We start from the raw sequence: 16881 nt of genomic DNA, 5'->3' as shown, positions 1-16881 counted from the left end.
TATGAGGGGCTGACCAAACGCGACGCACAGAGCTTGCCGCTGTGTGAGGGAGCCAATCAGCGCTCAGGAACGCATGAAATAGACCAATGAGGTTCGCGAAAACGCTGATTGACAATAATGGACGTTTGGATCAGCGTATAGGCTTTTTAGGACCGTTTAACCTTGGTTGTTACTTTATATTCTGCTGCTCCCTGCATTTTCTTGGCATTTTTATGGGTTTGTGAAATACCGTTTCCGTACAGCAGAGAGATGAGCTGGTGTTATAATAATGATGATAAACACCGTTAATAAAGATTCTGTGGTGTTTAATTTAATTTACATACATTCTCTTACATGCATTCGGTAATAGACTTTAGTTTCCTTTCAAAGAAAAAATACACAGAAGAACATCAAAAAAATATATAATGACCATACATGATTTCTGTTAACATCAAAATAAGAACAGTAATAATGTCTACACACAAAACCACTGGAAATCTGCAAACTTTTTTTCACAGTTTCCACACCAACTGTGGGGAAATTTTTGCAGAATGGACGTAAACATGGTAAATATTTTAAACTTGCGTTTATTGGAAGCAGAAAGCATATTTATTTTAGTAAATTGCTATTATTTAAATAGCCAGTGAATAAGTGGGAGGGACACGGTCATTCTTGAGAGCATTTGATTGGATACACTCTGTGAGTGCAGGATGATGTCATCAATATTTTTGGTCCGTTTTCCCAGAAGAGAAAAACATTTACATGCATCTATGTGACCCTGGGCCACAAAACCTGTCATAAGGGTTATTTTTTTTTTTTTTTAAATTTGGAATCTGAGGGTGCAAAATCAAAATGTTGAGAAAAATCGCCTTTAAAGTTGTCCAAATGAACTTCTTAGCAATGCATTTTACTAATCAAAAATTAAGTTTTGATATAATTACAGTAAGGAATTTGCTAAATATCTTCATGGAACATGATCTTTACTATCCTAATGATTTTTGGCATGAACAAATGATAATTTTGACCCATACAATGCATTGTTGGCTATTGCTACAAATATACCCGTGCTACTTAAGACTGGTTTTGTGGTCCAAGGTCACATATACCTGCTAAACATTTGCATTGTGAACATTTAGTAGTGCAATAGCATATAGATGTGCTAACAGACAACCTAAAAGAAGGGAAAATCCAATTTTGAGACTTGAACTTGTGTAGAATTTTGTGAATAAATGACATTTGAATTCTGTTGAAATCTAAAAGTGCAGATTCTGTGTGGGAATCTTTATTGTAACACATACAAAATCTAAATATATCACCTCAGTCAGTGATAAAATACAGAGTACATTGACCTAGAAGTGACTCAATCAAATAGTCTTTTTTTGCTTTGTTCTATTGTTCTATGAGTAAAAAAAAAAAAAAAACACACAAAAACAAACACTCTCCCATCCGTAAGTCTGTAAGGCTTTCTGCTCCAAACTGTAGGCTACAGTAAATCATGCATTGAGGATAACAGCATATAAACTGAACTACAAGGCTGCGTCCCAATTCAGATACCTACACTACACGCTAAATGTGCGCATTAAAAGTACTTCTGAGTTTGAAGTAAGCTTGCTTGCCAGTGTTAGCATATAGCTAAATGAATAACCTTAAAATAACTTCTGTTAAAATCACATACAGTACACTTAAAAACTGCTGTGGCAAGTTCTGCCTTGCATTCCTTGATACTTTTCTTTACCTGGAACAGTCGAGAGAAAACCATCATAAACTTCACACTGAGTTGGGAGGCAACATGAGCTGGGAAAAAAACATGCATGGATGCATGCTTAGACGAAAATCTGCTGTGAAGGCCTTATTCATGAAACACAAGTACATTTAATGTCTGCGTAAAAGTTTCAAATTACACAGAAATGTGTTTAATGAGTAAGACCTTGTGTTTTTCAACACCATTTAGGTTGAATAATATGCAAACTAGGACGCAGTGCAGGATTTTAGAATCAGTTAAAGGAACAGTTCACCCAAAAATGAAAATTAGCTGACAGTGTATTCACCTTCAAGTCATATAAGATGTAAATTGGCTTGTTTTTTTAAGGGAACAGATTTGGAGAAATGTAGCATTGTCACTTGCTCACCAATTGATCCTCTGCAGTGAATGGGTGCCGTCAGAATGAGAGTTCAAACAGCTGATAAAAACATCACAATAATCCACACCACTCCAGTCCATCAGTTAACATCTTGGACTGGACTGGACTAGACAGTTTTTGCCGGTATGTGCGGATTGATCTGTGCATATTTCTCTCCTGATGCAGATGAGATTACTTTTTTTTTAACTGCAGAAAGCAATTTTATGTATTATGGATTCATAATTTAGCTGGAAGCAACAGTTTAAAGTTAAAAATGTCCTACATTTTAAAAATGTCTTACAAACACACATCTTTTGGCTTCTTAAGACATTAACTGATGGACTGGAGTGGTGTGGATTACTTGTGGATTATTGTGGTGTTTTTATCAGCTGTTTGGACTCTTATTCTGGCGGCACCCATTCACTGCATGAAATGCTACATTTCTCCAAATCTGTTCCCATAAAAACCCATTTGCAACATAGGTGGCCTGAAGGTGAGTACATTTGGAGCTAATTTTCATTTTTGGGTAAACTGTTCCTTTAAACCTGAGTTACGGAATCTTCCGTTGAGGATTCTAGAACTCTTGTTTGGTTGTGATGGTGATTTCAGAGCACACAGGGGTTTCAGTACAGTAGAAGAGGCGTATTACTGAATATACGTTTCTCAAAACAGAGGCACTTTCAATTGCACTGCAAGTTCAAAGGGAGGAAGTTAGTTTATTGTCCATTCCCATTTGGAGTTCAGTAGTGTGCACTGGGTTAAACACACACACACACACACACACACACATACACACACACACACACACACAGAGTACAGTACAGCACATGCTCACACAGTCTCCCACACGCAGGCATTCATTTTACCGCATCCAGAGGGCTTTACCCTGTATACCTGAATATCAGGGCCCTGTTGACCAACAACACACATGAAGAGCACATCATGAATCTCAGTAATGGATCAGAACAGCACCTCTTAGATTCTGCATATATCAGTGTTTTGATTCAGTTCATCATTCTTCCTCGCATCCACTTTTATTTTTTGGTGAGCATCACTCCAGTGATCTAATATATTGTAGGCTTAAATAAACAAGTCTTCGACCTTGTCCATCTTTCAGCAAAATAAGGATATGATTGTTTTTTTCTTTCTACATACACGTGACCTGTCTCTATCTTTCTCTGTCTCAGGTTCCCACTCCCAGTACTTTCCTCATGTGCTCGTAGACGACGTAGGAGATGCTGACCGCCGGGATGACCTTCAGGAAGTTGGGAGCGATGCCTCGATAGAGTCCCACCACACCCTCCTGAGCCACGATAGTCCTGAAGAGGGTCAACATGGACAACTGGGGAGCTCCCTTCATTGACGCTGAGAAACCAGAAGAGGAAATACCATCTTAACCTCTTAACCTTAACCTGTTTTAAAGGTGACATATCATGAAATCTGACTTTTTTCATGTTTAAGTGCTATAATTGGGTCTCCAGTGCATCTACGAACCTAGAAAACATACTTAGTAACTTTGTTTTGGTGAGCCTTTTTCTGCAAGCATGTGAAAAAATGTGATTTCTTTCCCAGCTGTTTACCTTCACACACATAACTGACTTTTTTGTTACTCGTGTGTGTTTTTAGCATAACTTGTGTGTATTTGACACTTTAAGCGCAATAAGACATGAAAGAGAACTTTGTTTAGTAATCACACGCGTGTGACAACCGCTTTCTGTGCGCGTGCTTTGGATGTTTGCGTTTAGAAAACCAAATATCAGAGGTTTAAACTAATATGGTTAAAAACGCAAAGAGACATGCACGAAAACAGCGCGTTTCTGCTTCCACTCAAAATAAGCATTTTCAAAATATGGAAAACATAGCTCTCATCTCATTCTGCATGTGCCTCTCTTACCCTGCGCCTGCATGCGTGTTCGGATGAGGGCAAGCGGGTAGGATGCCAATTGCCCACAGGTGCTTGACACCGTGCCGCAGCCCACCAGCACCAGGACGCCCGGGTCAGGTGTTCCCTCCGAGTGCCGCTGCAGCCATGCGTTCTTCAGTGTCTGAGAGAGAAAGACAGCGTGAGAAACAGCATTTATGAAGGAATCATTCTCTACACACACACTAACATACACACACCTCGTAGACGGCAAGATCTATGCCTGCGTACGGGATGATGCCCAGCATGTTGGGAAGGTATCCTTTATAAAATGCCCAAATGCCCTCCTTCTGTAGGATCTGCTTGGCGCAGTCCGCCACACCCGAATACTGTCCTGTTTTACGAAGAGTAAGACGAGTCTTCAGCACCTACAGAACAACAGAGACAGAAGTGAGAAAATAGTCATGAAAGAGTCATGAAAACAATAATCAGAAATGTTTCAGCATATTAGAATGATTTCTGAAGGATCATGTGACATTGAAGACTGAACTAATGATGCTGAAAATTCAACTTTGATCATAGGAATAAATTTACATTTTAAAACATTCACATAGAAATGAGTTATTTGAAATTGTAATAATATTTTACAATTTTGCAGTTTTTACTGTATTTTTGATGAGCAAAACAATATAAAAAATTACCAAATTTTTAAACGGTAGTGTAAATGTTGTCAGTGTAAATTCAACAAATATTTTTAATTAAATTTTGAATCAATTTTTTTCATTAAGTGTAATTACTAATGCCCACATTTTATAAAAGGCTTTATTTTACTTAAAGGAGAAGTCCACTTCCAAAACAAAAATTTACAGATGATTTACTGACCCCCTTCTCATCCACGATGTTCGTGTCTTTCTTTATTCAGTCGTAAAGAAAATGTTTTTTGAGGAAAACATTTCAGGATTTTTCTCCATATAGTGGACTTATATGGTGATCTGAATTTGAACTTCCAAAATGTAGTTTAAATGCGGCTTCAAAGGGCTCTAAACGATCCCAGCCGAGGAAGAAGGGTCTTATCTAGTGAAACGATCAGTTATTTTCTAAAAAAAATGATCGTCTTGAATTTTGGAAGTTCAAACACACAAGCACCATATAAGTCCACTATATGGAGAGAAATCCTGAAACGTTTGCTGCGAAAAACATAATTTCTTTACGACTACAGAAAGTAAGACATGTACATTTTTGTTCTGGAAGTGAACTTTTTCTTAAAGTCCATTGTATTTCATAGACTCCACTTTACACTCCATTAACCACAGCAATTCATGGCTCACTGCTTTATTCTTAAATAGGCTGCTAAATGCAGAGAGCTTTCTTTAGTGTGCTTGAACTTTACATGAGGCCTTTAGTAATGTGAGCTGACATGTAGACGTGTGTTTGTTAAGACAGCAAGGCCTCGACATACATACAGTGACCTTGACGTTCAGCGTGTGCAGGAGCCAGCTGTCGTGTGTATTTACCTCCATAGGATATATGATAGTTTGAGCCGTAGCTCCAGCCAATGATCCTGCGACGAATCTCTCCTGAACTTTCAGAGTTCCTCCCTCTTTACTACCTCTCATCAAGCGCTTAATCTGCAGAGACACACGCACACAGATGCAGGCTGAGTTTTGAGCTTCCGTTCACACGCCTGAGTGTAAAAGACAGAGTCGTACCTGTTCATAAGCTAAGAATTTGATGGCTGTCTCCGGCGCAATCTTCAGCACGTTGATGCCGTTCCCTCTCCACAGTGCAGTGAGACCACCCTCCCTCACCATCGCGCGCAGACCGCGCCACACGTTACCCTTATCAGAGCTCTGGCCGTGCACCTGAACATGAGCACATAATTCTGGAATTATGTGGAAATAACTAGACAAAAAAGTTTAGTTGCAGTGTCTCATATGGCCTCCAGGGGTCAGTGTGGTGGCTTTAAAGACAGACCTACTTTAAACTGCAAGGTTGTTAACTGATGGTTTATGCTTTTGCTGAAGCAACCAGCACACCTTATTTCAACAGATTTTTTTTAAATAATGTTCAACAGTGGTGAAAAACTACATTACCCATAATTCTGCACAGACTGTCCACCAATCTGTCCAGAAAAAGAACACTGCACTCTAACTAAAATGTTTATTTACATAAATATGCATATTTGAATATAAACATAAAATATGTTTAAATCAACAGTTTTGTATCTGTACCTGTCACAGTTGCAGGTACAGAAATACATTTTGCTTCAAATCAAAGTTTGTATTGTAAATCACTATGTAGCTGGTTGGTTTGGTTCAGGGTTATTTTAGTTGACTGAAACTACATCTAAAACCACAGAAAATAGAAACTTATGAAAAACAATTAAACTTATTTTATTTCAGCTAGTTGCCAATGCAACATTTCTCATTTTCTTTTAGTTTAACCTGCTATACTAAAATAACTAAAACTGAAATTATAAAAACTGTATAAACATATTTAAAAAATTAATAAAACAAATAAAAACTAGATGGACAAAGTTCACAGACAAACTTTGAAGATGGCTTGAGAAAGTTTGAAATAACTGAAAAGCTTAATGTTTGATTTTAATTGCAAGCATGATTTAGCATGGTTTAGCCATGTTGCTAGCAAGATTTGGCATGAATTAGCATGTTACTAGCATGATTTAGTGTGATTTAACATGTTGCTAGCCATGATTTAACATGAATCTACATGTTGCTAGCATGATTCTAGCATGATTAACATGTTACTAGCGTGCTGTTATTATGATTAACATGTTTTTTATCATGATTAGCAAGTTATTAGCATGATTAGCACATTAATAGCATGTTACTAGCATGATTAGCATGTTACTAGCATGATTAGCATGATTAGCATGTTACTAGCATGTTGTTAATATGATTAACCAGTTACTACATGTTGCTAGTATGATTCTAGCATAATTACTAAGTTATTAACATGATTATTATTTAACTAGCATGTTGTTAACATGATTAGCAGGTTACTAGCATGATTAGTGTGTTTATAACATGATTCCAACTTGATTATTGTGTTACTAGCATGTTAGCATGATTAACAAGTTATTAACATGATTCATGATTACCATGTTGCTAGCATGTTTCTAGCATGATTAACATGTTGTTAGCATGATTAGGACATTACAAGCATGTTTCTAGCATGATTAGTATTTTACTAGCATGATTGACTAGTTATTAACATGTTGCCAACATGACTATAGCATGATTATCATGTTACTAGCATGACTGGCATGTTGTTAACATGATTAGTCAGTTACTACCATGTTGCTAGCATGGTTCTAGCATGATTAGCGTGTCACTAGTATGTTGCTAACATGTTTCTATCATGTTACATGTTGTTAACATGATTAAGTTACTAGCATGTTTCTAACACCATTAGCAAGTTACATGCATGATTCTACCATAATTAGCAAGTAACTAGCATGTTTCTATGTTAAAATTAGCTGATTCAGTAAAAAACAGCTAAAACCAGCCAGTTGTCTTGTCTTAGCTGGTTTAAGTTTGGTTGGTCTTTTAGCAGGTCTCCCAGTTTAAAAAAAAAAAAAAAATATATATATATATATATATATATATATATATATATATATATAATATATATATGTAAAAAAATATAAAAGAACAAAAGAAAACACAAAAGAACCACTCAACAGGAAACTGGCATTAAATGTGCAACAAAGATCAGATGGTTTCATTGTTTGAAGACCACAAAGGACTGATCCCAGACCAGCGCTGTCTCACCTGCAGAAAGACCTTGAGTCTGTCGAGCGGCGCGGTTCCTGTTCTGGACACTGATCCCGCCACGGCTCCTGCCATCAGCTGCCGCCACACAAACCCTGACTGCTTCTCCTTCTCCGAGAACTCGTCTGGAACCGTCAGATGCTCTCCGATGTCCAACATCTACACAAACACATCAACAAATACACAACAGTGGAGTTACAGAAAGAAAGAGGCTTATTTTATAGTCATAAAACTGTCATTGTTTAACTGTATGTTATGCTTTGTACCACTGAGTGTTTCCAGTACTGGGCGATCTCCTCCATGTTGTGCAGAGGGTTAAAAAGAAAGTGATCTCGCCACTCGAACCAGTCGATGGTCATGGAATGGTCTTTATCCATACTGTACGAACAAAAGTACTGCATGTCACAAAATCGAACCTGAAAAGCACTTCGCATACATGCTAAGCACAAACACACACCTTTGCAGGATTTTGGCAGCCTGTTCCAACGTCACGTCCACGCCGAGATTGTGTAACGACTGCTGGATCTCCCCGGCGTCCAACTGACCTGCAAAACATACAAACAATGTGTTACTGTATTCAAATATAAGGATAAACTAACAATACTTTGAGGTAATAGATCTTAAGTATGAATTAATGGAACAGATGCTAATGCTAATATGAGGTACAGATGCTAATAGTGACGTAACAGTAATATCGTAGCTGCTAATACTATTATGATGTTATAGATGTTAAAAGTGTTGCTGATGCTAACAGCATTAGCTGCTAAAGTTATACATGCTAACAGACGGTGATGTAGCATTTAACAGTACTGCTAACAGTAATCATAGCTGTTAACACTAATGTGATGTTATGAAGCTTATGAATGAGTCATCAACTGTATGGATGCTAAATGCTAATGCTAAATTGCGAGTATAGACACAATAGCATAGCTGCTAATGATGCTGCGCTTACAAAAATTAACCAACAAATAAAAAAAAACATTGTTACTATAGTTAAAGCATGGTAACCATAAAGTAATACAAATGCTAACAGTGACGTAAAATCCCACATGCTAATGCTAATATGAGTTTTAGCTGTTAATGGTGATGTAATAGCATAGCTGCTAATAGAACTGTGATAGTACAGATGCTAACAGTGGTGTAAAAACAAAAACACGCTAATGCTAATGAGTTTTATGCATGAGCAGTGATGTAATAGCATAGCTGCTAATGGTAATCCGATGGTATAGCTGATAACAGTGATGTAAAATACGACATGATAATGCTAATATGAGTTTTATACGTCAACAGTGATGTAATAGCATAGGTGCTAATGGTACTCCTATACTACAGATGCTAACAAACCACATGCTAATGCTAATATAAGTTTTATACGCAAACAGTGATGCAATAGCATAGGTGCTAATGGTACTCCTATACTACAGATGGTAACAAACCACATGCTAATGCTAATATAAGTTTTATACACAAACAGTGATGCAATAGCATAGCTACTAATGGTACTCCTATACTACAGATGTTAACAGAGGTGTAAAAAAAACCACACGCTAATGCTAATATGAGTTTTATACATGAGCAGTGATTTAATAGCATAGCTGCTAATGGTAATCCGACAGTACAGTTGATGTAAAATACCACATGCTAATGCTAACATGAGTTTTATACGCTAACAGTAATGAAATAGCATAGCTGCTAATGGTACTGTGATACTTCAGATGCTAACAAACCACATGCTAATGCTAATATAAGTTTTATACGCAAACAGTGATGCAATAGCATAGCTGCTAATGGTACTCCTATACTACAGATGCTAACAAACCACATGCTAATGCTAATATAAGTTTTATACGCAAACAGTGATGCAATAGCATAGCTGCTAATGGTACTCCTATACTACAGATGTTAACAGTGGTGTAAAAAAACCACATGCTAATGTTAATATGAGTTTTATACGCTAACAGTGATGAAATAGCATAGGTGCTAATGGTACTCTGATACTTCAGATGCTAACAAACCACATGCTAATGCTAATATAAGTTTTATACGCTAACAGTGATGAAATAGCATAGCTGCTAATGGTACTCCTATACTACAGATGCTAACAAACCACATGCTAATGCTAATATAAGTTTTATACGCAAACAGTGATGCAATAGCATAGCTGCTAATGGTACTCCTATACTACAGATGCTAACAGTGGTGTAAAAAAACCACATGCTAATGTTAATATGAGTTTTATACGCTAACAGTGATGAAATAGCATAGCTGCTAATGGTACTCCTATACTACAGATGCTAACAAACCACATGCTAATGCTAATATAAGTTTTATACGCTAACAGTGATGAAATAGCATAGCTGCTAATGGTACTCCTATACTACAGATGCTAACAGTGGTGTAAAAAACCACATGCTAATGTTAACATGAGTTTTATACGCTAACAGTGATAAAATAGCATAGCTGCTAATGGTACTCCTATACTACAGATGTTAACAGAGGTGTAAAAAAACCACACGCTAATGCTAATATGAGTTTTATACATGAGCAGTGATTTAATAGCATAGCTGCTAATGGTAATCCGATAGTACAGTTGATGTAAAATACCACATGCTAATGCTAACATGAGTTTTATACGCTAACAGTGATGGAACAGCATAGCTGCTAATGGTACTGCGATGATAACAGTGATGTAAAATACCACAAATTAAGTTGCTAGGTTATGATACAGATTGTAGAGTTATTGTGAGGTTATAGATGGTAAATATTATCTGTAACTTAAAGTTACTGTAAAATGAGAACATAAAAATGTTGTATATTCTAACTGCGAATCAGTGCTTTTATTGTTAACTAAAATTGAACTATTAAATTGCATTGTAGGTCACTGAAATACAACATAAACCTTATCTTAAAAAAAAAAGTCTATACAGTAAATAACACTAAAATAACACTGATTCTGATAATACTGTAAAGCTGATAGAAACTAACCGTCATTGTTTCGGTCCAGGCTGCGAAACATGAGTTTAAGGCGTTTCTCATGTGAGCGCAGATATTCAGTGAACTCTTCAAAATCCAGCTGACCGTCATGATTAACGTCTCCAGCTCGTACAATCTGCTAAATATGGGGCATATACAGAGAGATAGAGGGGGGAGAGAGAGATGGCGGGAAAGAGGGATGCCGGGAATCATTAGGAAAGGTGGGAAGGGGTGCAAATGAAGGAGAAAAGCACATTAAAACCATGCAAAGCCTCTAGCCCACAGCACCAACATCAAACATGAGCAGTCAGACAGTAATCATTGAATCTAAACACAGGTTAGTCTTATTTTTAATTAAATGCATTAACAAAATGAATGTAAATTAACAAACAAAAACAAAGAAAGCCAAGCGCACAAAACAGTAGCTTAACAATGTTTAATCAATGTATACACACTTTATCACTATATTAGTGTGTTTAAATCCACATAATTGCTAGATAGACCAGCTAAATAATTGATGTTTAAATCTCTCTATGGCTCTATCCAGAACTGTGCAAATAAAGGTATAAACAGCGTCCTAATTTGCAAGATTAATCATGTGTAAGTGTAACGCATGTGTTTTCAGGGTGTCGCCCCACAACATTTAATTTTTAAGACTCCCAGTGCAGCGTGTCTGAACATGTTTTTTCTGAGCTGTGCAAACGTGGAGGATTAAAGGCATTTCGCTGCAGCTCTCAGGGTTTTACAATCAGATAAACTACATTCTGGTGTTTTAAGGTGGGGACAGTGAAAAAACTGACCGAGAGTAATAGTAATACCAGTGTAAACAGTTAAATTCAGCAGAACTTTTTAAAATTAAAGCTACTGTCACTTTAAATCCACACTGAGTGCTGCAGTGGGAAACACACTCAAGCCACACTATTAATCCCACAATCCTTGGTATGTTATTGGGCAAATCAACTGTAACTATGCCAGTAATTTCACCCATTTAACTAGCTTATCCTCCTCTGCGGGTAGACGGCTACAAAATACCCATGTGTGTGTTGTTGTTTATTTATGTGAGCCAGCAGTCACATGACATTTACTCTCACACATGGATCCACTCCAAGACGCTGACCTTTTGCACAGTCCGCAGCCTACATGTGTGCTTCTGTGAGCCTATGTGTGAAGTTTAGTACTTTCTTGCCAATATACAATCATCATAATGCATAATACATAAACAAATGCAAATACATAAACACATGCACATGTGCATCCAAACCTCAAAAAGCACAGCAGGCCGTCCCAGGCAAACAGATCAATAGTCTGATCAACTGTATTTAACTGTAAACCATAATATGAATACAGTATGTTGCAAACAGCAGAGTTGGGGGTAATACATTACAAGTAATGTAATCAGATTACTTTTTCAAGTAAATGGTAAAGTAATGCATTGCTTTTTAAATTTACTTACTTTTTACTTTTTAAAACTTTTTGTTTTCCCATTTATTCACTGGCACGTCTTCTGACGCCATGTTGAGAAAATTTAGAAGTGAGGTGCACAGACAGAGGCACTTCCTTTAGCCTGAGGCTTATTAATTTCACTTTTGGTATGAAAGGGACTTTACAGTTGCCAAATACTGTTGAGGTCAAAAGTTTACATACACCTTGCAGAATTTGCAAAATGTTCATTATTTTACCAAAATAAAAGGGATTATGCAAAATGCATGTTATTTTTTATTTAGTACTGACCTGAATAAGACATTTCATATAAAAGAAGTTTACATATAGTCCAGTAGAACATAATAGTTGAATTTACAAAAATTAACCCGTTCAAAAGTTTACATACATTTGATTCTTAATACTGTGCTGTTTCCTGAATGATCCACAGCTGTGTTTTTTTTTCTTATTTAATAATAGTTGTTCATGAGTCCCTCAGGTCCCACAAATTCTTTGGTTTTTCAGCATTTTTGTATATTTGAACCCTTTCCAACAATTGCTTTATGATTTTTAGATCCATCTTTTCACACTGAGAACAACTGAGGGACTCATATGCAACTATTACAAAAGGTTTAAACACTCACTGATGCTCCAGAAGAAAACACAACGCATTAGGAGCTGGGGGTGAAAACTTTTGAACAGAATGAAGATGTGTACATTTTTCTTATTTTGCCTAAATATCATATAGTTTTTAATTTAGTACTGCCCTTCAGAAGCTACAGAAGATACATGTTTCCCAGAAGACAAAATAATTTTCAAATAAAAAGTTTTCACCCCCTGTTCTTAATGCATGTTTTTTTTTTTTCTTCTGGAGCATCAATGAGCATCTGAACCTTCTGTAATAGCTGCATATGAGTGCTTCAGTTGCTGTCAGTGTGAAAAGATGGATCTCAAAATCATACAGTCATTGTTGGAAAGGGTTCAAATACACAAAAATGCCGAAAAGCCAAAGAATTAGTGGGACCTGACAGATTTTTGTGAGGAACAGCGGGCAGTTTAACTGTTCAGGACAAACAAGGGACTCATGAACAACTATTTACAACACAGTATTAAGAATCAAGGTTTTGAACAGATTAATAAACTCAACTATTATTTTCTTTTGTGCACTATATGTAAACATCTTATTCAGGTCAGTTCTAAATAAAAAATAACATGCATTTTGTATGATCCCTCATTTTGCAAATTTGAACATTTTGCAAATTCTGCAAGGTGTATGTAAACTTTTGACCTCAACTGTATTTAACCAATGCAATGCAATGCATTACTGTATTGCATAATGTAATGCAATGCATTACTTTTAAAAGTAACTTCCCCAACACTGATAAACAGCATGCAGCATGCTGTGGAGAGATTAGATAACAAAGATTAATTTAACATCTGTGAGTGTCTGTTTGATCATGACTTGGCCGGAGTTCTCATTGTTTCCTAAGACTTAGATTTGACCTGCTGGCATTATATTACTGTAACATCTTTAGCAAGCAACTCATCGATTAGAAATGTAGAACTTCAGAGTTTGTTAAAAAAATAGTGATGCTTAACTTAGCAAGCACGCTAGTCTGCAGGAAACCCTTATTTCAGATGCCATTAATGTTAATTTAATGCCAGCGGGTGCTGATGCCCTTCCTCTGTTCCTGCCATTGACCTTGCGATCATTAACTATTAAGCTCATAAACTGGTTCATTAGGGCTGCAACACAGTGCTCTAATCTGCCCTGTTCCTGACCCTAACATGAAGGCCTTCAAAACAAGAATCCTGCTGTGTAGTCGTGCTTTTATCATATGAAGCATTGAGTGTTTGAGTATGTTAGCGAGTAACTGCATAATGGGTTATACTCTCACTAATGGCTCCAGCACATCTGCCTAATCTGAGCTGAACATCAGGCCCGTCCCAACCATCAACAAGCGACTTTTTGTAGGTTGCTTGCTTGCTTTCTGTTTCTGGAGCACAGTGAAATCTCAGCAGTCTGAAATCCTGTTTACATAATCATATATTAAATATTGTGGTTTCTACAGGTTCATCCCATTTCATGCACTTCAGCACTATTCTTTGCCATTTTTGTAGTGTAGTAGTGGGAGTGCAAGCGGCTTCACATCAAGTGCATTGGAAACATAATTTCCTTCAAATTAAAAACCTACAGAACTTGTTTTACTTAAGATAACAATAATGCATATATACATAAGATAACAATATGTACATAGTGTAGCTGATCCACCTCCAACAGCACACGTACGCCTCAAAGATGTCCATTAAAGAATGCTTCATCTGTAGCCATGTACAAATATCTAACAGACATCTTTAAGATGTCAGTTTTACATAAATTCTAAATTATAAACATCTTAAAGATATTTCCTAAACGTCTACTTGGCATCTGATAGGAAACGTCCTATAGATGTGTTGCAGATGAGCAAACACTAAAAAATACCTCTTGCAGATGTCAATGCAAACATAAAATAGTGTGCTATCAGGGCTTATTTTTAACATACAAATTTAAATGTGCGAAGCTTCCAGTGTGAGCCACTTCCAGTAATTTTAGCCGCACAAAAAACATTATGCTGCTCGAAGTTGCAAACTGGTATTTGCTATCACATTAAATTTATTATCATAATCATAAACACACTGGTTTGTTACACAAATACCTCTTTAATGCACTGTAGAATTCATAGTTATTTAACTAGCTGCTAATGAACCGGAAGTCCCGCACATTCACAGGAAATAGCTTCATTCAGTGTTGAAATTTAGGGTGTATAGCGTGAGTACACAATGTACAGTACATGATTTGCGACACAAATTTTATCTTTCGACTTGCGCTGGATAACCACACCCACCACGAATCTCATTGATCAGATACCAATCTGATTGGCTGCGATTGTATCGCCTACTGCAGCATTTTCGCTTTCAGTGTTTAGACGCTGATAATCACGTGACCTGGAGGTGCAGGTTATTATCTCTACATCTGACGTTAAATCATAAACCTGTAAATTCAAGGACAGTTATGCTGTACTATAAATACCCTTCCGTTATGACTGTACATATTGGGTTTCTTCCGTACCTCCTCCACCGAGCTCCACGACAACCCACGGGCGGCGAGTCCGATCCGCAGCTCGTTCACGTCGATCCGTCCGTCCTTGTTCAGATCCAGCTGCTCGAAGAGCTCGGCCCAGAGCCGCTCGCGTTCGGGGTCGACCCCGCTGTCCATGCATCGCGCCCGCGTCCAGCCCGAGCGGCATCCGCGCTGCCACATTATGATTTCCACGCACGGTCACCCACGGAGAGACATCGGCTCCGCACAGGCGGAAGACGCGTTCTGTGTGCGTCCAAAAAAGGAGCTGTTGGCGAAATAAACCCCCTCGCGTCGCGTCCTACGAGTTCGCGTTTCGCAGATGGTGTCAAACAGCTGTTTTACACGAGAACCAGGAAGCTTTCGCAATCGTGAATTCAGTACTTCCAAGATACCCACGCGCTAGCTGTTTCTTATCCACAAGCATTGCGACATTTTAAGGCAAGCTGAAAACACCAGGCTGTCCTTATGCGTCAAAACATGATGAACGCGTGTGTAACGCGGGTCGAGGACTGCAGTGACTTAACTGCTGCTGTTGCGACTCACCGATACAACAGCGGCTTCAGATTACACCCCCAGGAGGGGCTTCCTTCTGCCAACATATGTGTGATATAAACACATATGACCCAAAATATCCCGGTCCTTAAGTATTAACAGAGAAACGGTGTTCCTTATGAATGCAGTAAGTTCTCAAATGACATACAGTGCATGCACATGAATAAGATCAGATCTCAATCACCTGAGTAAAACATCTTCTGTCATCTAGAAGGGAACGTGATCTTTTCTCACAAGGGCGATTGGTTATTTTAATTCAGGCTGGCTTGTGAAGTCACTTCCTGAGGATTCATAAAGAATTTATAAGGTTTAGAAGGAGAAAGTGGGTTTGCATAGAAGAAGCATATTCAAAGTATTTTTTTCAGCATATCTGCTGACTCTTATCAGAAGGATCAGAAGCGTGAAGAGGAGAACATAGAAGTGCTGGCTTTTAAGAATAGCTAAACTGAAAGAAACACATCTGTGACAAATCCTAAGGTGGTCTGGCTTGGTTAGATGGTCCAAAATGGTCATTTATGGTCATTAGTAGGTTCAAGCTGAAGTCTAGATCAGTTAGCCAGTTTTTGATTTGCTAGAGGTAGACCATCTTGGTCAATTTGGTTAGACCTCCAAAAAACAGCTACAGTTGCAAAAACCAGTTTGACCACTTAAAAGGGCTCACCCAAAAATTCTGTCAATGTTTACTCGCCTTCATGTCGGTCTGAATGCATTTGACTCTCATTCCTGCATGCAACCCAAAAGAAGTTTAGATGAATGTCCATGCTGTATGGTTTCATACAATGTAAATAAATGGGAATGAATGAAATCATTTGACAGATTTATGAGAGGAACAGACACAAATTTAAGTCATCCTCTTGTTCTCATCTGTTTTTGCATATTGAGATATTTCTGCATGAACACACTTGGACTTTAAATAAAGTACATAACTTGTTTGGTCTACTTTTCGGTAGCTTTTTATTTCCAGATGACAGTGTTTCCCCAACGTCATGCACGTCCATATTGTTCAGTTTCCCAGCAGGGTCTGAAACAGAAAAAATTATCTGACCATAATGCTCACTTCAA

The 16881-nt window shown here is 37.6% G+C and overlaps 1 protein-coding gene across 2 annotated transcripts; it reads right to left on the bottom strand.

Moving 5' to 3' along the window:
• Window positions 1–288: 288 nt before the first annotated feature.
• Window positions 289–16253, bottom strand: slc25a23a (solute carrier family 25 member 23a). Of its 2 annotated transcripts, none has more exons than XM_051101609.1 (10): window positions 15256–16253; window positions 10740–10866; window positions 8212–8299; window positions 8021–8132; window positions 7755–7913; window positions 5670–5822; window positions 5475–5588; window positions 4221–4388; window positions 3994–4144; window positions 289–3464 (listed from the first exon to the last, which is right to left on the bottom strand). In XM_051101609.1, the coding sequence occupies exons 1-10, from the start codon at window positions 15445–15447 to the stop codon at window positions 3283–3285; spliced, it is 1446 nt and encodes a 481-aa protein (XP_050957566.1). In that variant the 5' UTR covers window positions 15448–16253; the 3' UTR covers window positions 289–3282. The 2 variants fall into 2 exon arrangements, with proteins under 2 accessions (XP_050957566.1, XP_050957617.1); XM_051101660.1 differs by having other exon boundaries at window positions 10740–10863.
• Between the last annotated feature and the right edge of the window lie 628 nt (window positions 16254–16881).

The sequence above is a fragment of the Labeo rohita genome, chromosome 1, assembly GCF_022985175.1.
Source record: "Labeo rohita strain BAU-BD-2019 chromosome 1, IGBB_LRoh.1.0, whole genome shotgun sequence".
Lineage (NCBI taxonomy): Eukaryota > Metazoa > Chordata > Actinopteri > Cypriniformes > Cyprinidae > Labeo > Labeo rohita.
The sequence above is the reverse complement of the archived record's forward strand: the minus strand, read 5'-3'. Positions and strand labels throughout refer to the sequence as shown.

What these genes read in the sequence shown, in the direction of transcription:
- slc25a23a (XM_051101609.1), bottom strand. Translation starts at nt 15,447, where the DNA reads ATGTGGCAGCGCGGATGCCGCTCGGGCTGGACGCGGGCGCGATGCATG. An exon ending in GCTGCCAAAATCCTGCAAAG is followed by an intron (nt 8,133 to 8,211) that starts GTGTGTGTTTGT and finishes TTGTTCGTACAG; the next exon opens with TATGGATAAAGACCATTCCA. An exon ending in CTATCATATATCCTATGGAG is followed by an intron (nt 4,389 to 5,474) that starts GTAAATACACAC and finishes GTTGTTCTGTAG; the next exon opens with GTGCTGAAGACTCGTCTTAC.